The sequence below is a fragment of the Macrotis lagotis genome, chromosome 2, assembly GCF_037893015.1.
Source record: "Macrotis lagotis isolate mMagLag1 chromosome 2, bilby.v1.9.chrom.fasta, whole genome shotgun sequence".
Lineage (NCBI taxonomy): Eukaryota > Metazoa > Chordata > Mammalia > Peramelemorphia > Peramelidae > Macrotis > Macrotis lagotis.
In genome coordinates this window covers 214,115,186-214,140,485 of record NC_133659.1, presented here as the reverse complement: position 1 = coordinate 214,140,485, position 25,300 = coordinate 214,115,186, and the positions used below count along the sequence as shown (strand labels likewise).

Sequence of the window (25,300 nt, the reverse complement as noted above, 5' to 3'; positions counted from 1 at the left end):
ACTACCTCCTTACATATTGGAAATTAATGATAATATTTCCATGTCTCTTGATCTGTTTATTAATCAGTTAGTTTGTGGTTGAGAAATTTATCACTCACCTTCTGTTGGGGCAGATAAACCACTAAGAATATTTATTAGTGTTGATTTCCCGGCTCCACTATGGCCAAGTATGGCTGTGATCTGGCCTTCATAGATGTCCAATTGTATACCTAAGATAGAAATAAAAATCCTTTTCTTTTAATAGCTAACATTTATATAGTGTTTATTCTAGACCCAGGTATTTAATACATTTTATCTCATTTAATCCATCGCTCCTGGGAGACAGGTGCTATTATTGCACCTATTTTTTCCCAGAGAAGGAAATTGATATAAACAGGGATTAAAGACTTGCCAAGTCTGGAAAATTCAAGAGGACTAACAAAAAAATTAAAGCAAAAAATTTATAAAGTAAAAAATTGGCACTTTTAATTATTTTAATTTTCAATAAAAGCTTAAAAATCAAAGTAAAGAACTTTCTGTTAAAGTTTTTTAAAAGTAAATGACAAATAAAAAGACAAAGCAAAAAAGATAAAGTAAACTCTAAAAAAGGATAAATTGATAAAAGGAGAAATATAATTTGCAATTATGACTAAACATTTCACTTATATAAATATTAACCTATCAAAAACATATACAGAAAAACATAAAATATTTTTAAGAGAATTTAAAGTTTTACTAATGGAAGTGATAGCCACTATACAACAGCTCTATGGATAATCAAAAGATGTAAATTATCCTCAAATCAATTTATAAATTTAATGCTATAATTATTTTTATTTAGGTCAGAAATCAGAGGTCTCAATAAGGTATTAAAGGAAACAAATATCAGGTTATAAAAATTAGGATTCATGATGGAAAAAGTCTGTAAAAAAGGAAGATTCTCTGAAAGAGGGAATGATAAATTTGTAACTCAAAGATATTGAAGGAAAAGAAGTACTAAGAGAAAATAACTTGAAAGGGGCATATAAATATTTTTACAGGCCAAATAAAAATCAAATTGATTGACCTTGAAGATAGAAAGTTCTTCTAGGAGATCTTAAGGATCACATGTCTCCTAGAAAAACAAGATCAATCAAAAATCAATCAAAACCATAATAGACTATAATAATAATAAGGAAAACAAAAACATCCTATGATGATATAAGAGTTGCAGAAAAAGCATTTGACAAAGTATTACTCATTCCTCTTTAAATCTCACAGTCACACTCACACAACCACAACACCACATGCAAACACACACAGATGAAAACATTGGACCAGGATTATATATGATAGGGATAAATAGAGATATTAGATTAAAATCAAGTATTAAACAAATATTAAACAAATATCTATTATTAACATTTTTATTTGATATAGTACTACAGTTTCTTATAGAAAGATATGGAAAAAATTAAAGGAACAAAAACAAAAGACAAAATAATAAGACTATTACTTCTTATAAAAGATATGATGATTTATTTAGAGAAGCAGTTCATCAATTAAAAATCGTTTGGCGTAATAACATCAGCAAAGTGGCAGGATGTAAAATGAATCCATATAAATAATCTTCTTCAATACCAACAAAATCTTCAATGACAGAGAAATTCCATTTAAAGTAACAATGGAATAGATTGTTAGAAAACTTGGATATGATAGACTTATGGAGGAAATTAAATGGGAATAGAAAGGAATATATACTTTTTTTCAGTAGTACATGGCACTTACACAAAAATTGACCATGTACTAGGGCATAAAAACTAATAACCAATTTCAGAAAGGCAGAAATAGTGAATATATCTTTCTCAGATCATAATGCAATAAAAATCATATGCAATATTGGGCCAGGGAAATATAGATCCAAAACAAATAGGAAACTAAATAACCTCATTTTAAAGAATGAGTGAATCAAACAACAAATTATAGAAAAAAATTAATTATTTCATCCTAGATAATGACAATAATGGAAAAACATACCAAAACCTATGGGATACACTCAAGGCAGCAGAGGATATATTATAACTTTAAATGCTTACATGAATAAATTAGAGAAAGAGGAAATCAATGAACTAAAAATGCAACTAAATAAATAAAGAGCAAATTAAAAGTCCCCAATTAAATACCAAATTAGAAATTCTAAAAATTAAAGAAATTAATAAAATCAAAAGCAAGAAAACTATTGAACTAATAAAACCAAGACTTGTTTTTTTATGAAAAAACCAATAAAATTGATAAACCTCTGGTCAAATTTGATTAAAAAAAAGAAAGAAGAAAACCAAATTGCCAGTATCATAAATGAAAAAGGTGAATTCACCACCAATGAGGAAGAAATTAAAATAATAATTCAGAATTGTTTTGCCCAACTCTATTCCAATAAATTTGGCAATCTAAGTGAAATGGATGAATATTTACAAAAATATAAGTTGCCCAGGTTAAATGAAGAGGAAATTAAATACCTTAAGAACCCCATCTCAGAAAAAAAAATCAACAAGCCATTATTGAACTCCCTAAGAAAAAATCTCCAGGACCAGATGGAGTCACAAGTGAATTCTATCAAACATTTAAGGAAAATTGGTTCCAATTCTATATAAACTCTTTGGAAAAATAGGTGAAGACAGAACTCTGCCTAACTCTTTCTATGACACCAATATGGTGCTGATACCTAAACCAGGAAGAGTCAAAACGAAGAAAGAAAATTATAGACATATCTCCCTGATGAATATAAATGAAAAATTCTTAAATAAAATCTTAGCAAAATGATTACAAGTTATCACTAGGATAATACACTATGACCAAGAAGGATTTATCCCAGGAATGCAGAGCTTGTTCAATCTTAGGAAAACTGTTAGTATAATTAATTATATGAATAACAAACCTATTAGAAATCATATGATCATATCAATAGATGCTGAAAAAGCTTTTGACAAAATACAGCACCCATTCCTATTAAAAATACTAGAGAGATAGGAATAAATGGATTATTCCTTCGAATAATCTATTTGAAACCATCAACAAGCATTATATTCAACAGGGATAGACTAGAGGCATTCCCAGTAAGATCAGGTGTGAAACAAGGATATCCATATCACCACTACTATTCAATATTGTATTAGAAATGCTAGCTTCGGGGTGGCTAGGTAGTGCAGTAGATAGAGCACCAGCGGTGGAGTCAGGAGTACCTGGGTTCAAATCTGGCCTCAGACACTTAATAATTACCTAGCTGTGTGGCCTTGGGCAAGCCACTTAACCCTGGTTGCCTTGCAAAAAATATTCTAAAAAAAAAAGAAAGAAATGCTAGCTTCAGCAACAAGAAAGAAAAAGAAATTGAAGGAATTAGAATTGGGAAAGAAGAGACAAAACTCACTCTTTGCTGACGACATGATGGTATGCCTAGAGAATCCCAAGAGATCATCCAAAAAACTACTGGAAATAATTAGCAGCTTTATCAAGGTCTCAGGATATAAAATAAACCCTCATAAATCCTCAACATTTCTATATATGACTAGCAAGATGCAACAGAAAGAGAAATCCCATTCAAAGTAACCTCAGACAATATATAATACGTGGGAGTCTATCTGCCAAGGCAGACTCAAAAACTTTTTTTTGTTTATTTTTTTAGGTTTTTGCAAGGCAAATGGCATTAAATGACTTGCCGAAGGCCGCACAGCTAGGTAATTATTAAGTGTCTGAGGCCAGATTTGAACCCAGGTACTCCTGATCCCAGGGCTGGTGTTCTAAGCACAGCAACACCTAGCCACCCCTCAAAATCTTGTTGAAAACAATTGCAAAACACTTCTCACACATATAAAATAAAATTTAAATAACTGGGCAAACATCAACTACTCATGGTATAGAGAAATAAAAAATCAAGAATTTCCAGGGATTCATTGAAAAAAAGTGCAAAAGAAGGTGGCTTCGCCTTTCCAGATCTAAAATTATATTATAAAGCATCAGTCATCAAAACTGTCTGGTATTGGCTAAGAAATAGAGCAGTGGATCAATGGAATAGACTAGGTACAATAGCGGGACATGATTATAGTAATCTGCTGTTTGATAAACCCAAAGAGTCCAGCTATTGAGATAAAAACTCTCTCTTCAATAAAAACTGTTGGGAAAATTGGAAGTTAGTATGGAAGAAACACCTCACACCTTATACTAAGATAAATTCAAAATGGATACAGGATTTAGACATAAAAGACAATATTATAAACTAACTAGAAGATCAAGGACTAGTTTATCTGTCAGATCTATGTAAAGGGAAGCAGTTTATGACCAAGAAAGAGATGGAGAATATCAATAAAAATCAACTAGATGATTTTGATTACATTAAATTAAAAAGCTTTTTCACAGACAAAACCAATGTAACCAAGATCAAAAGAAATTTAGTAATTTGGGAAACAATTTTTTCAACTAGTATTTCTGACAAAGGACTCATTTCTAAAATATGCAGAGAACTGAGTCAAATTTTCAAAAAAAACATGCCATTCCACATGAGGAAATCAAAGTGATCCATAGTCATATGAAAAATTGCTCTAAATAATTACTTATTAGAGAAATGCAGATTGAAGCATCTCTGAGGTATCACCTCACACCTCTCAGACTGGCCAATTTGACCAGAAAGGACAATGATCAATGTTGGAAGGGATGTGGGAAATCTGAGACACTAATACATTGTTGGTGGAGCTGTGAACTCATTCAACCTTTCTGGAGAGCAGTTTGGAATTACGCCCAAAGGGCCACAAAACTTTGCACACCCTTTGATCCAGCAGTACCACTACTAGGTCTATACCCTGAAGAGATTATGAAAAAGGGTAAAAACATCACTTGTACAAAAATATTCATAGCAGCCCTGTTTGTGGTGGCAAAGAATTGGAAATTAAATATATGCCCTTCAATTGGGGAATGGTTTAACAAACTGTGATATGTGTATGTCATGGAACACTATTGTTCTATTAGAAACCAGGAGGGATGGGAATTCAGGGTAGCCTGGAAAGATTTGCATGAACTGATGCTGAATGAGATGAGCAAAACCAGAAACACTGTACATCCTAACAGCAACATGGAGGTGATGTTCAACCTTGATGGACTTGATCATTCCATCAGTGCAAGAATCAGGGACAAATTTTGGCTATCTGCAATGGAGAATACCATCTGTATCCAGAGAAAGAATTGTGGAATTTAAACAAAGACCAAAGATTTTGCCTTTAACTCAGAAAAAAAAAGTTATCTTTTTATGTAATTTTGCTATCATTTATACTTTATTTTTCTTTCTTAAGGACATGAGTTCTCTCTCATCACATTCAAGTTAGATCAATGTATACAATGGAAACAATGTAAGGACTAGAAGACTGTTTTCCGTGGGGGGGTGGGGGGGAGGGAAGCAAGATTGGGGTAAAATTTTTAAATTCAAAATAAATAAAATCTTTCTAAAAAAATAACTATGGACTAGTTGATAAATAGTCAAAAGCTATAAAGCAGTTTTCAGAAGAAGAAATGAAAGCTATAAAAATATGCTCTAAATAATGATACTTTTCTTGCTGTTTTTGCAACATTGCCAATACAGAAATATGTTTTGTATTACTTTACAGATATCCTTGATATCTCATTTCTTTCCTTCTAAAAGGGAGAGACTGGAGGGAAGGAGAGAATTTTGAACTCGACCTTTTTAAAAATTGAATGTTAGAAACAAATTTTAAAAATAGGGTGGCTATAGAATGTATAAAAAACTTGGGAGTATAGCTACAAATACATATATATGAATATAACAATAAAACATTTTTATATAAAAACAGACCTAGATAATTGGAGAAATTAGAATTGCTCATTTGTAAGATGGATGATAATGCTGACTCATTCAGTGCTACATCAGTCAAACTGTCAAAGGAATACTTTATAAAACTAGAAAAAATAATCAACTTCATCTAGAGGTACAAAATGCTAAGAGTCTCAAGGGAAATAATGAAAAAAGAGAGGGTGGGAAAGGGAAGAAAACCTACTGGTATCAGTTCTAAAACAGTATTATAAAGCAATATTCATCAAAATAATTTGACATTGCTTTGAAAATAGAGGTCAATCAGTGGAACAGATTAGATATGCAACAGAAAAAAAGTCTTTTTAAGCCTAGTCTTTGATAAACTCCAGAGATCCCAGCTAGTTAAGTAAGAGCTCATAGTTTGAGGAAAAACTGTTGGTAAAACTTGAAAGCAATTTGGCAGAAACTAGAGAGAATGATGGAAAGGTGATGAATAATCCTATGCATGATGAGATATTGATTTTTGGACATAACTAATGTGGAAATTCATTTTTTACTTTATTATTCACATTTGGTATAAGTGTTTCTACCTACCACAGAGGACGGGGGAGAAGGGAAAGAAAAAGGCATGCTTGTAATTTTTTTTTTAGGTTTTTGCTAGGCAATGGGGTTAAGTGGCTTGCCCAAGGCCACATATCTAGGTAATTATTAAGTGTCTGAGACTGGATTTGAACCCAGGTACTCCTGATTCCAGGGCCGGTGCTTTATCCACTGTGCCACCTAGCCGCCCCAATGTTTGTAATTTTAAAAATAAAATAAAATAGGGAGGCAAAAGAATGGAAATTGTTCATGGTAAGAGCAGGGATCCCTTGCTTACAACAAGTGATTACAGCCAAATAACAGTTCTTTCCACTAATATTTCTTCCTTCATGTATTATATTTCTAAGAATGAAGCAGAATAATACATAAAAAGGAGAGGATAATGTGAAATGAAGAAACAGTGGACAATAATGAATAAAAACTTGTTGCTTGTCTTTTGTTCTTGAGGACTAAAATGACATCACACTGTTGGGGTCAAGGTATGGTGTGTCCAAGATTGATTTGACCCATATGAGTTTAGAAAACTCTACCATAGATCAGGTACAAATAGTTCATATGAATATTTGGATTGAGATTTCTCTAAATTTGCATATCTCACTTTTCTTTTGAGAGATTACAATTCTGCCCAGTCTTTCTTTGACATGGGCACACCATGATTGGTGATCTATGCAAGTTTCTCCCATGTCCCACAAATCACTTCTTTTTTTTTTTTAAAGATTTTTTTTTTTTTGCACGGCAAATGGGGTTACGTGGCTTGTCCAAGGCCATACAGCTAGGTAATTATTAAGTATCTGAGGCTGGATTTGAACTCAGGTACTCCTGACTCCAGGGCTGCTGCTCTATCCACTGCGCCACCTAACTGTCCCTCACAAATCACTTTTAATGTTCTTTAGAGAGTCTTAATATTGCCTTTGCTTCTTCTTCTTACTGTCATGTGAGCATTTGCCTTGTGTGAGTTTTCCATAAAATAGCCCTTTAGGCAAATGTAAGTTTGCAAATTGAACAGCATACAGAACAATAAAGTTGTGCTCTCTGCAGCAGAGATGGAATGTTTGACAGGTTGGCTCCAGAAAGGACCTCAGTGTCTGGTACCTTTATCTTTCTAGATGATCTTTGAAATCTTCCTAAGACAATTCAAGTGGAAGCAGTTCCATTTTTTGGCATGGCAGTGGTTGACTCTCCAGGTTTCGTAGTCATAAATGGTTATGTTCAGTGCAATATGGTCAGTGCTATGGTTCTCAGTTTGGTAGGCAGCCTAATAACCTTCTCACTTTCTTTCACAACAGAAATAGCTCTAGTAATGTGTGATTCACACTCATTTATCAATGTGTACATCCCTGAAAAGCATACTATCATGGTATGAGAACTTATTTACATTATTCAAAATTTCTCCATTTACTATAACCAATGGTTCCATTTGTGGATGGTGTGGTGCTGACTGGTAGAGAACCTTTCTTTTCTTGGTGTTAATGGTTAGGCCAAAATTAGCATAAGGGGAAGAGAATTGATTCACACTCTGCATCTCAGACTCAGAGAGTGTTTCCAGTGAACAATCATCTGTGAAGAAAAACCCAACTCTTCATCCACTTTATCCTTAACTTGTAGACTTTTTCAAGATAAATTATTTATTATCATCATTGCAGTAGTTGATCTTGGTGTTGCTTTCATCCTTATTGAAGGTATCTGACAATATCGCTGAAAACATCATGCTAAAAAACATGGGAGCAAACACTCAATCCTGCTTTACTTCATTGATGACCAGGAAAATTCAAGAGTATTGTGCATTATCCAGAAACCATTCAAGGATGCCTTCATGAAACTGGTGTACTATAATGTTGAATTTCTATAGGCAACCAAATTTTACTGTGATCTTTCACAAGCCCTCACCATTGTTAAACTGACAAACATTATATATAGAGGCTTCTGTTCTGCTTTGTGTTGGCCCTGTTAACCATTCCTCAGTTCTATTAACCACCATGTGAAAAAATTGTTTCAAATGACTAATAATGAGAACAATACAAATCAAAACAAATAAGGTTTCTTTTCATATCCAGGAAATGGAAAATGAGAAAATTGGGATTGACAAGGCTGTAGAAAGTCAGGCACACTAACATACTGCTTTAGTAAATTGAGAATCAATTTTAGAAATTATGAAGCAAAGTAGGCATGTCTAGTTTGATGATAATGTTTGTCCTTCATTATCAAAGAAGACCATTATGGTGATGCCATGAGAAGCACATGAATTGGATTTTAGTGAGAGGGTACTTTGTTAAGCCACCAGCCTCACTTTCTGCTCCAGAGTCATCTGGATTCAGTGGCCAGATATGGATCATGATTAACTGGAGATTGCCCTGGATGCAAAACTGTCAGGGTTAAGTGACTTGCCCAAGGTCATACAACTAGAAAGAGTTGAGTGTCTGAGTCTGGATTCAAACTCCCATACTACTGAATCCAAGTTCAGTGCTCTGTTCACTGTACCACGTAATTGCCTAATGCCCAGTTTGAGCACTCACTGTGAAAGACTCATATGACAATGGAGAGTGAAGTTGCAATTATACTTTAATCAGGCACAGAGGGTATAGAGGTAAATATGTAAGGTATAGAGAAAAGCAATAAAAAGAGGTACAGAGGCAGATGGTATGGGGATAGGATGTTGGGTGGTAAAGGAAGATAGGCAACAATGGTGAAGAAAATTGGGAGAGGGAGAAAACAGGCAATCACCCACTCATCTTCCAATTGGAGTTGAGAGCACTCAAGCAACATGGACCTTTAGGAGATAGATGAGTACTTGTGGAATAGAGGTTTGAGGTCTCATTTTTATAGTTTGTTTTGTTTTGTTTTGTTTTGTTTTTGAGGAACAGATTAATTTACCTGTGTCATCTGGGGTTAGTTCATTAATATATCCAAATATTCTCAAAGTTATTGGTAAAACTTTAAAGTTAGTATGTCTATATCATCTCAGAATGATCAGCACCATTCAATAATCTATTCATCTCCTCTGAAATTTTTTGAAATTTGCATAATAGTACAAAACATTCCCACTGAAGAGTCTTAAATGGTTTCTCCTGATTTTTTATATATTAGCAGGATATGATTTTTGTCTAATATGAGAAACAATTTGAAAATTATGCTCCTTTGATCTTTGGAATGGTTTGCATATAATTTCAAGGTTACAATATTACTTTCTAGTATTTCTACTACAATTTCTACTATTTCTACTATTTCCACTGACTACTTATAAATTTGCAATAGTGACTTAGAAAGTTGGGAGGACCAGAACAAGATACATTTTAAAATACAGAGGAACTGAAAATTGATCCCATTATTTTAAGAAAAACAATTTGGAATTATGCTATTACTTTGCACATACCCTAAGGAGATCAATGGCAAAAAAGTAAGGTTAAGTAAGAACATGTAAGATAATATAATGTTTTAAACTTTGTAGATACTTTTCAAATATTTCCTTGTTTTATCCTCAGAACAAACCTGGGATATTATTATTATTATTATTATTATTATTATTATTATTAGAAAGTGAAGGAGACACAATTTGAGTGACTTGACCAGGGGTCAAGGAGCTAACTAGTTATATATTTGAAGCAGGTTTTAAATTGAGTTCTTTCCTAACTTCCTGAAGTAGTGTCCTATCCATTATAGCACCCTAATAGCACTTCTCATGGTAGCCAAGAACTGGCAATAAATCAAGTACTTATTGATTTGTAGTTCAGTCATTTTTTTAGTCACATCAAACTCTTTGTGACCATTTGGAGTTTTCCTGAAAAATATATTGGAGTGGTTTTCTGTTTCCTTCTCCAGGTCATTTTATAGATGAGAAACTGAGGCAAACAAGGTTAAATGGCTTGTCCAGACTCTCCCAGCTAGCAAATGTCTGGGACCAAATATGAACTTCTTGACTTGTGCCACCTAATGGCTACCCTGCCCATAGATTGGTGAAGGCTAAATAAACTGTGTTACATGAATATAAAGGAATATTATTACATCTTAAGTACTTATTGTAGAAACACTTCAAGTTTTTTCATCTTTAAGATTTTCAAAATTCCTGATTTTATGTGGTTAATTAAAAACTGGTACTCTATAGATTATCTCTCACCAACCCTAATGATTTTTTTAGGGTTGTTTTAACAAGGCAAATGGGGTTAAGTGGCTTGCCCAAGGCCACACAGCTAGGTAATTGTCAAGTGTCTGAGACCAGATTTGAACCCAGGTACTCCTGACTCCAGGGCCGGTGCTTTATCCACTGTGCCACCTAGCTGCCCCAACCCTAATGAATTTTGATTTATGTATACTCTTAACTGAGTCTCAGAGTTTTGAGAGGAAGTGTTTGTATTTGTGTTAGTCTACAGAGAGAAAAAGGCAGAGAAAATGTGTTCTGTCTGGATTGTTAGAGGACTGAGCTGGGGTAGAGGGGGAGAGACCCACAATCTCCATAGGGGCTTGAATTATATTGAAGAGGTTTGTGTATATTTTAGTTTTATTAATAATTCTCATTCTCAAAAATACAGGAAGGTTAAACTGAGTTATGTAGGTTAATTATTATTGACTGTGGAGGAGTTGTGAATAAGAAAATTCAAATTGCTATAAAGATTCTTGATGAGAAAGAACTGGACATCTCAGACAAATTCATTGCTCCCTCCTCTATTTTCCAAGAGTCTGATGTCTTCCTGGTGACGGATAGAATGGAAGCAATAACTATGGGACAGACACACTGCCCTAGGATGAGTCAAGAGAAGATTTGGGATAAAATAACTACGCTTACATTTCAAAGATAGGCTCCATCCTGGAAAGCACAGTCCTTTTTATTTATAGTCAGCTCTGTCAGAGATCACTACCAAGTAATTATAAATAGTAAATTTTAAAAGTTGAGACAACAATCCACTTTTTCATCTTACCTTTCAAAGCTTCCACTTTTTTGGACTTCCCTTTATATTCCTTTTTTAGATTTCTGATTCTGAAAGGAAATTAAACAGTCTTGAGATAATAACCTTTCCTGATTATTTAACCAATGTAAACTGCCAACTCAGAAGTATTGAATTTAGTATAGTTTGAAAGTGGTCCTAGACAGAGATATTATAGGTGATGCAAGATTTTGAACTGAAAAAAAATCACAATTATCTTTTCCTGAGATTGGAACAGGTGGGTTTTAAATTTGCATTTTCGTTGGCATACAGAACTTCTGATATGTAAGCGCCATATATTAACGCCCATTAGTAAGCGCCGTATATTAATGCACATTAGTAATGCACATCCATAACTTACACTCTTAAAGGATGACTCAGTGCTAAAAAATGACTTACCCCTGGTTACAAAGTGAATAGGTATCAGAAGTGAGACTTGAATCTAGGTTTGTCTGAGATACAGATTTGTTTTTTCACATTGTCTTTCATATTTTTAACCTCTTTCTAAATACTTATTTTCATTTATCTCTGTCTCCATCCCTTAAAGTAAGATATAACTGCAACAGGCTGGTTAATGCTTTCTCTTTGTTTCTCAGACCCTTATGGTTTTAGAACATTATCTTCAGATATATATCAACAAAAATATCTAATTAACTCTTTTCAGATTGATAGATCATATAAATTTAGTTTTGTTCTTTATCCTTAAGTTAAATGCTATTGCTCATATAACCCTATAAAAACTTACAATTTTTATGTGCCTGCTTCTCACATTACTAGCAATGAGAATTTAATGGCATTTTGAAGATATCTCTCAATAACACCTATTCTAGAATATTTTAAAACTATTGAATCAGGCAAGACACCATTGAGGCAAAAAAGTTTTAGGGTTATTTACCTTTTGTCTGAAGACCTGTTCTTTTTTATCCTTACCTTTGTTTTTGTATGTTCATAGGAATATGGAAAATTAGAGCTACTGCTACAAATAACCTTAGAGACCCTATAATACAAATCCCTCATTTATAAACAAGGGTACTGAGACCTAGAAAGGTAAAGTAACTTTTCAAATTTACCTACTATTTAGTAGCTGAGGAAGACATAGCACTCAGTTCACTATCCATTAATCACATATTGAGTATTTGCTAGGTTTTTACCTCATTCTAAATATTGTAGAGAATACAAGAGAAGCGTAAAAAATGAATCCTGCCCATAGGACCTTTACAACCTAGGTGGGGTAATAGTACTAATATATAATTATAAGAGAGAAATAAAAAATAGTATAATGATATAATGTTTTGGTCTTGAGGTTTTAAGCGCTTAGTTGGGTTCATATGTAAATATTATAAGAAATCAGTTGATCATCTACACAATGTTGCTATTACAGTGATCTCCTGTTTCTGTTCTTTTCTTTGCACCAATTTCATGGTGCAAAACTTCCCAAGTTTTTTGAAAGCATCTTGTTCATATTTCTTATAGTGCAATAGTATTCCAACATAATGATATTCCACAACTTATTCAACTGTTTCACAATTGATGGGCATCCATTCAACTCCCAGTTCTTTGCCAATACAAAAAAAGAGTTGCTATTAATATTTTTGCATATATAGGTCCTTTTTCCTATGATTTCTTTGGAGAACAGTCCTAAAAGTGGTATTACTGGTTCAAAGTGTATGCACAATTTTATAACCCTTTCCAAGTTATTCTCAAGAATGGTTAGATTATCACACAACTCTACTAAAATTGCCTGAATGTCCCTATTTTTCTACATCCCTTCCAGAATTTCTCATTTCTGAAAACGTCCTGGTCATATACTTTGAACATTTATCAATTGGGTAATGACTTCTATTTTTATAAAATTGACTCAATTCCCTGTATATTTGCCAAATAAGACCATTATTAGAAAAGCTTGCTGCAGATTCCCTGGCCAAAACTTCATTCGCCAGTTCCATGTTCTTTGCATTTTTAGCTCCATTGATTTGTTTGTGCCCTGAAGAATTTGGTGCATATATATTTAGTATTTATATTGCTTTATTATCTATTGTACCTTTTAGCAAAACATAATTTCCCTGTTTATCTCTTTCAATTAGATCTATTTTAGCTTTTTCTTTTTCTGAGATTGTGTTATCTTCCCTTGCCTTTCTCACCACAGTTGAAGCATATTAAATTCTGTTCCATCCCCCTTCTTTTAATTCTATGTATGTCTTTCTATTTCAGGTTTTTCTTCTAAACAATATATTGTTGTATTATGATTTCTAATCCATTCTGTTACCTGCTTCTGATTTTTGTTGTTATTTTATCTCATTCTCATTCACAGTTATGATTACTGTGTATTTTCTTCTGTTTTATTTTCTTTATCAACTACTCCCTCATGTTATGCTGTTCTTCTGCAAATGCTTCTGACCACTGCCTCCTTTAATCTGCCCTTCCTTTTATCCCATTCTCCCTGCTCCCCTCCCCACACACTCACACATTTTTCTCATCACCTTCCCCACATATTTTACCCAACTGAGTGTTAGTCTATCCCACTCATACCTGTGTCAAATACATTTATTTCTCTTTTTGAACTAATTATAATGAGAGGTTCAAAAATTGTATGCTAACACTTTCATTTTCACCTTCCCTTTGTAAAAATTCTTCATTGTATGAGATAATTTTTGTCATTCTTCCTCTCCTTTTCCCCTTCTCCTCTCTCCCAACCTTTCTTTCTTTTTTAATAGATTATCCTGATATAATCAATTCACATCTTTTCCCCAACTCTTAAGAGTCATGTTATCATCTTCCTAAATAGGAATGTAAGTATTTGAACCTTATTAAGACCCTCCCAAGGTGGTGATATTCTGGTAGTAGTGTGGTCACTGCTTTTCTGATGCCCTGCTACCTTGCAGTTTCTACTCTGAAAAGTCTCTGAATTGAGAGTTCCTGAAATGGCTGTTGCCACTGGCATGGTTTCCTAGATTCCCTGTGGTGGTGTTGTTGCCAGCCAGGTTGACCCTCACCCCAGTATCATAGACTTCTTTTGCTTATCTCCTAAATTCTCTTGGACTTGAAAAATAGCTTTTTTTTTTTGTTTTCTATGTCATTCCTATATTTGATTTAGCACAGTCCCATAAAATTATTTGGAAGGGAATGTTGACTAGGTTGCAGCCTCTACTCTGCCATTTTGGCCCTGACCTCTATTGATTTAATAAGGTTGTTTCATTTTTAGTACTGAGTATGAGAGAGTGAGCAGATTCTAAGCAGAGTGATTTGGGCTATGAAGGATTAACTTTCTCCTAAGGCAGAGATAGAATTATGTGTAAATCACAAATAAATGAAACGTATAAAAATATCTGCTTCAGTGAAAAGTACAGAATAAAGATCCAAATATTCAAGATGGAGTGTTTACACTCTTTTTCCCTTTATTTCTCTTAGTGATTGTGTTACCTCCATCAGAGAAGAGAAAAGTTGTAGAAGATAAAGAGAGGAGAGATAAGAGTATGAGGCAAGTTTGTTAAAAAAAGTTAGCAAAAGAGGCAGAACAAAAGTGTGAGGAGATTAATTCTTAAAGATTCATCACACACCTCAAGTAAAGGCAAATATTGAAAATATTCCTATACATGAAAATTCTTAATGGAAGTATTCATTTAAAACAGGTGGGCAGGGGCAGCTAGGTGGTGCAATGGATAGAACACTGGTCCTGGAGTCAGGAGGACCTGAATTCAAATCTGACCTCAGACACTTAAGAATTGCCTGGCTGTGGCAAATCTTTTTTTTTTAGGTTTCTGCCAGGCAAATGGGGTTAAGTGGCTTGCCCAAGGCCACACAGCTAGGTAATTATTAAGTATCTGAGATCAGATTTGAACCCAGGTACCCCTCCTGACTCCAGGGCCAGTGCTTTATCCACTGTGCCCCAAGAATTGCCTGGCTGTGGCAAATCTTAACCCCCTTGCCTTAAATAAAAAAATAAAACTAAAAAAAACTAAAAATAATAAAAGATGGGTATATGTATGTTTGTGTGCATGTGTGTGTGAATGTATGTGTGTGTGTGTGTGTGTGTGTGTGTGTGTGTGTGTGTGTGTTGTGTGTGTGTGTTTGGAGAGATTAAGAATGAGGTCCAAGGGTTGGTATAAAAAAGGAAAGACAGTTTTATAGACTTTACTTAATTTGCATAGTAAACCACCTGAATTAGCCTGCCACTTTTTTTTTACACAAAGGTAATTAATTACCTGATAGCTTCTTTTCCATGAAATTCTGGAGGAATTGGTTCAAAAGAGTGAGAGCAATATGTAGACTTCATCTCATTCTCCAGTATCTGATGACCAGTCCTAGGTTGAGGGTTCCAAAATGAAGACTTCAGGAAAAAGAAAGGAGAATATTGGTGTCCATATTCACCTAATGAAACAAGAAACAAATAAATATTTAATTCAGCAAAAAAATGTCAAATCCCTGTTCTGTAGCAGAATTCTAAAATAAATGAGACAACCCCTATATTAATGGTTTACATATGGGGGAGTCAAAGGCTACAGGGTGAGATACAGAACATACAGTGAACATGAATAAGTAGGGTACAAGATAAATTGAGGAGTTAGATGTAACTTGAAAATGTAGGCATCTGGGAAAGCATCATGGAGGAGATGAGAATTGAACTGAGCCTTGTAGGAAGATAAAGATTCTGAGAGGTAGAATTCAGGAGGAAAAAATCTAGTCCTTTTTCTGAATGAACATAGGAAGAAAATGAAGGGTCGTGCTTGAGGAATAGCTAATAATCCAATTAGGAAGAAATGGAGAGTACAGGAAGGGGAGCAGGATGAGAAAAAGATTAGAAAGCTGAATTGGAGCTAGATTATAGAGAATATTGATTGCCAGGCTGATGACCTTATATTTTCTTTTTTTTTAGGTTGTTTTTTTTTTTTTTGCAAGGCAAAGGGGGTTAAGTGGCTTGCCCAGGGCCACACAGCTAGGTAATTATTAAATGTCTGAGACCGAATTTGAACCCAGGTACTCTTGACTCCAGGGCCGGTGCTTTATCCACTGCGCCACCTAGCTGAGTAGTGAACAATTGAAATTATTTTTCTTAATTATTTAGACACAAGGGAAAGGAATGGTCAGACCTTTGACTTAAGAAGATTGTTGTGGTTGCTATAGAAAGGATACTTTAGAGAGGTAAATATTGGCCTTTTATATAGGTTTGACAGAAGAATTTCAAAAAAGAGTGTTTTAAGAACTCTAGCAAAGTACAACAGGTATAGATGCCTTTAAAAAGCAAAAAAGAACTTGTAGTAATGGAGTAGTATGTAGTATCTTAGGCACACATAGGTATGTATCTTCACCAAGCTCAGAAGTAGAGGACTTCCCTTCAAACTTCATTCGTTCAAGCTTCTACATAACACTGTAAACTCACTGTGAGTCTAAGACCCCAGGATTCTAACTCTATATAAAGGGAGAACTTCCTTCTAATGTTTAAAAGCATGTTCCATTTTTCTCCCTGGCCACCATGCCTCTTTCACATACTTGTTCATGTTTTCAAATTTATATACTTCCCTTGACTTCTGGCATCATGTTGCTACTACACAATTATATTTTTATTTATATTTTAAATGTTCCCTCCTTATCCTCTTTCATATAAAGTCAATGATCAATTCTGGTTAAGTTATTTTTAAAATGTCTAGATTTCTTCCTCTGATTATAAGCTGTAATTATTTTCATAGTGGTTTGCTTGGATTTACTTACTATAAACACTGCAAGTCAATACGAATGATTCCCATGAAATTGTTTCTTTTCTTAGGTATTATACTGCAATCAACTTTTTTTATTTGCATTCCTGTGAAATTCCTACAAACTAAACTTCCAGTTAGCTGAAATTTCTTTTTTTTACCTAGTTTTTATTCATAATGATGATGCTAGTTGGGCTGTATTTCCTTTAACCACATATCAACTTGTTGATTATTGATAAAGATTTATACATAGATGAAAGTGAGAGGAAAGAAAGCAAAATCAACATTATTGACAGCTCTTTCAAAGATGTTGACTGAGAAAAGGACAGATGCTAAAGAAGCTTATAGGTTATACTGAAATTTTTTCAGGATAGGAGAGATGGATGCACTTGGAGCCCTGCAACCTATATCCACGAACCACGGGAAAAGCATTACTTCTAGGCGAGTGTCATCAACCATTGTCCTAGCTCTTAGTGTCCAGGCAAATTTCTAGGTCTCTAAGTTGTGGAACTGTTTAACCGAAACTCCCTATACCTGTCCATTATAATACCAGTCCTGGTATTATATATAATAATATAATATAATATAATATAATATAATATAATATAATATAATATAATATAATATAATATAATATAATATAATATAATATAATATAATATAATATAATATAATATAATATAATATAATATAATATAATATAATATAATATAAAATTATATAAAATTATATAAAATTATATAAAATTATATTATATTAATTAGATTAGATTAGACTAGATTGCATATATAATCACAGCCCTGTCCATTATAATGCCAGTTCATTAGAAAGTAAACTTCTCAAGGACAGCAACTATATTTTACCTCTTTATTGTATCTCCAGTGCTTAGACCAGTGATTGGCACATAATATTTATTGTCTTAATGAAATGTTGAAATTTGAATTTAAGTGTGATATATAAAATTAATTAAGATAAAAGAATACTTAACAAATACTACTGCCAAAACCTAAGCTGACTTGGTACAAATAAGAGTTGGCTTCAGAGAACTGAATTCAAGAACTGCACATCTTCATCATTATCCCCTTACTACCCAAGTGAGCTCAGTGGCAAAACTGCCCTTTTGTTGTTCAGTTGTGTCCAATTTTTATGACCTCATTTGGGATTTTCTTAATAAAGATTTTGTAGTGGTTTGCAGTTCTTCTCCAGTTCATTTTACAGATGAGGAAACTGAGGCAGAGTTAAGTGACTTACTCAGGGTCACACAACTAGTAAGTGTCTGAAGCTAGATTTGAATAGAGGAAGATGAGCCTTCCTATCTTCAAGCCCAGTGCTCTATGCACTATGGCACCACCTATGGACCCCCAAACTGCTCCAAGCCACACCCATAGTCCCAATGCCATTCCATCTCTCTTTTAAATACCTATCTCCCACCTAACTCCCAAGAGGGAAAAGGATCAGACTGCTGTTTCTCTCATTTCAATTGTAGCCCTAGTTGAGCAACAATCTACTGCTGTCCTACCCTGTCATGTGCTTAGATGAAAAATTCCTTGTTATGGCCTAGTATCAAAACAGAACTATTTTGGAAACATGGATCTTTCACTATTTTAATATAATCATTGTACCAATGTCCTTATATGATATTTCCAACTTACTCTTAGAAAAGCAAACATCCCAAGGTCTCATAGAAGGTGACAATGATGGAAAAATTTTTGCATACAAAGAAATAGACTTAAGAGATTAAATGCATTGGACATTAAGCCAATTAATGAATTAGATGATCTTTGAAAATTATGAGATAGAAAATTAAATTTTCCTGCCTATGGTACCAATTCTATTTGTTTTTGATCTCTATTAAAATGAAAAAAAAAAACTTTCCTTAATAAAGTGGTGAAAGACATTAAGAAACATGAAAGAATATTCACTTTCAAGGCAGAATCAAGATAGCAATATGAAGCTAGGAAACTCCCAGAATTTTTTCCCAAACAACTTTAATTGAAACCTCTACACATAAAGATACAGATCCCACAAAAAAATGAAACTTTTGCAACTCAAGGTATTACAGAGGAAATTCAGTAAAGGATTGTCTCTTCTGGGTAAAAGGGGAGTAGGCAGGAAAGATGGAAAGCCAGTAGGAGACTCTTAGCCAGAGAGTAGTTCAGGTCCCAGCACTGAAAGTCCCAACCCTAATTCAGAAGATGTAATTCAAGCCCTGGGGACATTGATGCAACAGACAGGACTGGGTTGGCCTACACTAACAAAGGGAACAAATCATTACATTGGAAACATCTTGGCAAATGGAAAGCCAGGGACAAAATCCTGGTTTCAGCACAAAAAGTTTGGGACTACTCCTAGTGCCTCAGGAGCAGAGATCAACTATCAAAATGAGCAACAAACAAACAAACAAAAAAAGCCCTAAACTTAGAAAGCAGTCACAAAATTCCTACATGTGAAACCTCAAGGAGTTTATGAATTGACCTGAATTTCAAAAAGACCTTTTGGAAGAACTCCAAAAAGAATTTAAAAACCAAAGAAAAAAGGAAGAAGAAAAAGGGAAAGAAGAAATGTCTCTTAGGAGAATTATGAAAAATTGACTGGAGAAATCAACTCCTTTTAAAATAAAAATGACAAACTTGAAAAAGAATGTAACATCAAAAAGTAAAATTAAACAACTGGAAAAGGAAAAATAAAAAGCTAATTGAAGAAAATAAGACCTTAAAAAGAAGAACTGGACAAATGGAGACTAATGAATCTATAGGACACTAAAGATTCCACCAAATAAAATCAAAAGACTGAAAAAGTTTTTAAAAATGTAAAGTATCTCTTGGGAAAATAACTGACCTAGAAAAAATGGATCCAGGAGGGATAATTTATGAATTACAGGTCTCTCTGAAAAGCCTCAGGAGTCTGGAAAATTTCTTACAGGAAATTATCATGGAAAACTGTCCTAGAAATCCAGAACAAGAAGATAGAATAGTGCCTGAAAAAAATCTACCAATCACCTCCAGAAAGAGATCCCAGATTAAAAACTCTGAGGAATATTGTAGCCAAATTTTAGAATTATCATATAAAGGAGAAAATACTGCAAGAAGTTAAAAAAGAAGAAATTTAAATATCAAGTAACCATAGTTAGGATTACACAGGATTTATCAGCTTCAACATCAAAGGATCAGAGAGCCCAGAATATGTTATTCCAGAAAGCAAAGGACCTTGGATTACAACCAAAAATCACATGTCCTACAAAATTCACCATATTCCTTCAGAGGAAAAAATGAATTATCCAAAAATAGAGGAGCTTCCAATTTATCTGATTAAAAAAGACCTGAACAAAACAAAAATTTCAATCTTCAATAGATGTGTGAAAAGGTAAATAGAAAGAAAAAATGTTAGTCAAGAACATTAAATTATATGCATCCTTTCACAGGAAGACTGTACTTGTAACTCTCCCTCCCATCTTTGATTTTATTTATTTATTTATTTATTTTGAACTTTACAATTCTTCCCCTAATCTTGTTGCCCTTCCCCCACCCCACCTCACCACAGAAGGCAATCTGTTAGTCCATTGTTTCAATGGTATACATTGATATAAGTTGAATGTGATGAGAGAAATCATAACCTTAAGGGGAAAAAATACGAGATAGCAAAATTACATAATTTTTTTTTTAATTAAAGTCTTTGGTCTTTGTTCAAACCCCACAATTCGTTTTTTGGATACAGATAGTATTCTTCATTGCAGATACCCAAAACTGTGCCTGAATGTTGCACTGATACAATGAGCAAATCTGTTAAGTTTGATCATCACCCCCATGTTGCTGTTAGGGCTTACAGTGTTCTTCTGGTTCTGCTCATCTCACTCAGCATCCGTTCATGCACATCCCTCCAGGCTTCCCTGAATTCCCATCCCTCCTGGTTTCTAATAGAACAATAGTGTTCCATCACATTCATATAGCACAGTTTATTAAGCCATTCCACAAGTGAAGGACATTCACTTAGTTTCCAATTCTTTGCCACCATAAAGAGGGCTGCTATGAATATTTTTGTACTAGTGTGTTTTTAACCCTTTTTTGTGCCTCTTCAGGGTATAGACCCAGTAGTGGTATTGCTGGATCAAAGGCTATGCACATTTTTATTGCCCTTCCAAATTGTAATTCCAAATTGCTCTCCAGAAAGGTTGGATGAGTTCACAGTTCCACCAACAATGCAGTAGTGTCCCAGATTTCCCATATCCCTTTCAATATTGATCATTGTCCTTTCTGGTCACATTGGCCATTCTGAGAGGTGTGAAGTGGTACCTCAGAGATGCTTTAATTTTCGTTTCTCTAATCAGTAATGATTTAGAGCAATTTTTCATATGATTATGGATCACTTTGATTTCTTCATCTGTAAATTGCATCTGCATATCCATTGACCATTTGTCAATTGGGGAATGGCTTGTTTTTATTTTTTAGATTTTTGCAAGGGAAATAGGGTTAAGTGGCTTGTCCAAGGCCACACAGCTAGGTAATTATTAAGTGTCTGAGACCGGATTTGAACCCAAGTACTCCTAACTCTAGGGCTGGTGCTTTATCCACTGTGCCACCTAGCCGCCCCATGGCTTGGTTTTTTTTTATAAATTTGACTCATGTGCATATTTTAGAAATACTTAGAAATTTCTTTGTTAAAACTACTAGTTGTAAAAATTGTTTCCCAATTTACTACCTTTCTTTTGATCTTGGTTTTCTCTGTGCAAATATACTTATAACTTTTTAGAATTTCTTAGATAGTTAAAAAAAGTATACATAGAGAGAGGTTTAAGTATAAATGATCAGGAAAGTAATGATGCTTTTACTGATATTTTAACTGATGACGATTGAATACAGTAGAAGGGAGGATTCTTAGAGGATATGAATATAAATGAATCTTGAAGAGATTTTTCCTTTACATCATTCTTTAGCTCATCAGGGTTGTATTTCTAATTGGTACACTTGTAGTGAGTTACTTCAAGGGTGTCTGATTAACATAATCATGAAGTGATTTGATTTACTTGATATTTTACCTACAGTTGGAAGGAGTGTACTTCAGGGGATTGATATAAATGGATCAGGAAGTGATTATGATATTTTAGCACATGAGGTATTTTTAGAGAGGATATTTGGAAAGAGGGTGTGGTATAAATTGATTATAATTTGATTATGTTTATGGCTATTGAAAATTGTATTTCTAATGGAACAGTTGAGGGAGTGTCCTTGTACTGAGGCTGTGGATATAAAGAGATTATGAGGCGATGATGCCTATAAATCAATTAATCAAGTAAGCAAACAACCCTTGAGAATTGAACTTCTATCAGACAGATGAAAGGATAATATCTTGTCAGAGGTTATGCATACAAGACAGGTTTAAAGCAATTAAGACATGAAAAGAAGGATTATACTAAGAGAAGGTGAGGCATTAAAAGCATCAATAATACCACATTAAGAAACATAATGACCTATTATAGTAGAGGGAAAGATGGAAGGGTGTGAGCACTGAGTAAATCTTTCAACAGATTTTGTCCAAAGAGAATAAATTGCAAGTGAGTTTAAAAATTTCTTCTACTCTTCAGGAAAGTAAGGTGTGGAAAGGGAAATAAAGGGCAAAGAGGGACTGAAAAAGGGGAGGTTAAAAGTAAATATGAAGCTAAATTTAAAGCAAAAGTTAATAAAAAGAGAAAAGGAAGAAAAGGGGAAAGGGTTGATTGAAAGAAGGGCTGAGGGCAGCTAGGTGGCGCAGTGGGTAGAGCACTAGCCCTGGAGTCAGGAGTACCTGGGTTCAAATCTGGCCTCAGACACTTAATAATTAGCTATCTGTGTGGCCTTGGGCAAACCACTATTTGCCTTGCAAAAACCTAAATAAAAAAAAGAGAAAGAAGGGCTGAATAAGAGGTAGTTCAGAAGCAAAACATTGGTGAGGAAGGATAAAGGAAAGAAAAAGAAAAAATGAAGAGGGAAGATAGCATGGAAGGAAATACAAAGTTAGTAATCATAACTGTAAATGTGAATGAGACAAACTCTCCCATAAAACAGAAGCAGACAGCAGAGTGGATTAAAAAAATCAGAATATAGTGTTTACAAGAAACACAATTGAAGGGAGGAAAAACACACAGGGTAAAGGGTAAAGGAATAAAATGTATTATACTTCAGTTTAAGTTAAAAAAATCAGGGATAGCAATCCTGATTTCAGACAAAGCAAAAGAAAAATAGATCTCATTAAAAAGGGATAAGGAAGGAAAGTACATCCTTTTTTTAAGATTTTTTTTTGCAAGGCAATGGGGTTAAGTAGCTTGCCCAAGGCCACACAGCTAGGTAATTATTAAGTGTCTGAGGCCAGATTTGAACTCAGGTCCTCTTGACTTCAGGGATGGTGCTCCATCCACTGTGTCACCTAGCTGCCCTGAAACTACATCTTCTTAAAAAGTACTGTAGGCAATGAAGTAATGTCAATATTAAACATAAGTAGCAAGTGGTATAGCATCCAAATTCTTAGAGGAGAAGTTCAGGGATACAGACAGCAAAACTATAATAGTGGGGTACTTCAACCTCCCTCTCTCAGAATTAGTCAATTCTAACCACAAAATAAACAAGAATGAAGATAAGAAGGTGAATGGAATTGTAGGAAAAAACTAGACCTCCAGAGAAAATTTAGTGAAATAGAAAGGAATATACCTATTCTCTGTAGTACATGGCACCAACCTTCATAAAAAATGTCCTTGTTTTAGTTTATAAAAACCTTGCACTCAAATGTAGAAAAGCAGAAATATTAAATGCATCCTTTTTTAGTTCTTAATGCATTAAAAATTACATGTATGGGGCAGCTAGGTTGCACAGTGAATAGAGCACCGTCTCTAGAGTCAGGAGTACCTGAGGTCAAATCCGGCCTCAGACAATTAATAATTACTTAGCTGTGTGACCTTGGGCAAGTCACTTAACTGCACTGCCTGAAATAAATTTTAAAAAAATTAAATTATATGTAATAAAAGGCCATGGAGAGAGAAAGTAAAACTTAATTAAAAACTAAATAGTCTAAATTTTGAAGAATTAGTGGATCAAACAACAAATTTTGGAAATAATCAACAATTTCTTCCAAGAAAATAACAATAAGGGACAACATACCAAAACTTGTGGAATGAAGCTAAAGCTGTTTTTAGGGGAAACTTTATATCTCTAAATACTTACATAAATATTATATAAAGAAAAGAGAGATAATTGGACAGGCTACTATAAAAGCTAAAGGAAAGAACAAAGTAAAGATTCCAATTAAATAACAAATTAGACATTTTGAAAATCAAAGAAAACAATAAAATTGAGAGTAAGAAAATTATTGAACTAATAAATAAAACTAAGGGATAATTTTATTAAAAATAATAAAACAGATAAACCTTTGGTTAATCTGATTTTAAAAAAGAAAGACAATGATCAAATTAATAGTATGAAAAGTGAAAAAGGTGAGCTCACCCCCAATGAGGGGGAAATTAAAATGATAATTCAGAGCTGTTTTCCCCAATGTATGCCAACAAATTTGACAATAAATGAAATGGAAGAATCTTTACAAAAATATAAGCTGCTCAGATTGAAAGAAGAGGAAATAAAATAATTAAAGCCATTTCAAAAAAAGAATTGAAGAAACCATTAATGAGCTCCCTAAGAAAACATTTCCAGGATCAGATGGATTTACATGTGAATTCTACCAAACATTTAAATAATAATTAATTCTAATTCTATTTTAAAAATAGATGAAGAAGGAATTCTGTCATATTCTTTTGATGACACCAAGATGGTACTGACACCTAAACCAGATGGAGCCAAAACAGACAAAGAAAATTCTAGACCAATCTCCCTATTGAATATTGATGCAACAATTTTAAATAAAATTTCAGTAAAGAATTACAAAATTTGTCCACTAGTATATATCATGATCAGGTAGGATTTATACCAGGTAGGCAGGGATGGTTCAATATTATGAAAACAATCAGTATAGTAGACCATATCAATAACAAAATTAACAGAAATAATCATATGATTATATGAAGAAATGGAGAAAATGCCTTTGACAAAAAATAATACTCCATTCTTACTAAAAACTCTAGGGAGCATAGGAATAAATGGTATTTTCCTTAAAATGATAAACAGTGTCTATCTCAAACCATCAGTAAGCATTATATTTATAAAGGATAAACTAGTAGCATTTCCAATAAGATTAGGGGTGAAAGAAGGATGTCCATTATTGCCACTATTATTCAATATTGTATTAGAAATGTTAGCTTTAGCAATAAGAGAAGAAAAAAATGAAGGAATTAGAATAGGCAGCAAAGA

General features: G+C 33.7%; 1 protein-coding gene across 4 annotated transcripts in view; it reads right to left on the bottom strand.

Annotated features, from left to right (window-relative positions):
- The window catches only part of LOC141514162 (ATP-binding cassette sub-family A member 10-like), a 122,937-nt gene that overhangs the window by 64,995 nt on the left and 32,642 nt on the right, over positions 1 to 25,300 (bottom strand). For all 4 annotated transcript variants that reach the window (XM_074224707.1, XM_074224705.1, XM_074224706.1 and 1 more), the window contains 3 exons: positions 15,489 to 15,654; positions 11,281 to 11,339; positions 99 to 209 (listed from right to left, as the gene is read on the bottom strand). In XM_074224707.1, the coding sequence (XP_074080808.1) occupies positions 99 to 209; positions 11,281 to 11,339; positions 15,489 to 15,654 (336 nt within the window). The remainder of the gene's footprint in view (positions 1 to 98; positions 210 to 11,280; positions 11,340 to 15,488; positions 15,655 to 25,300) is intronic.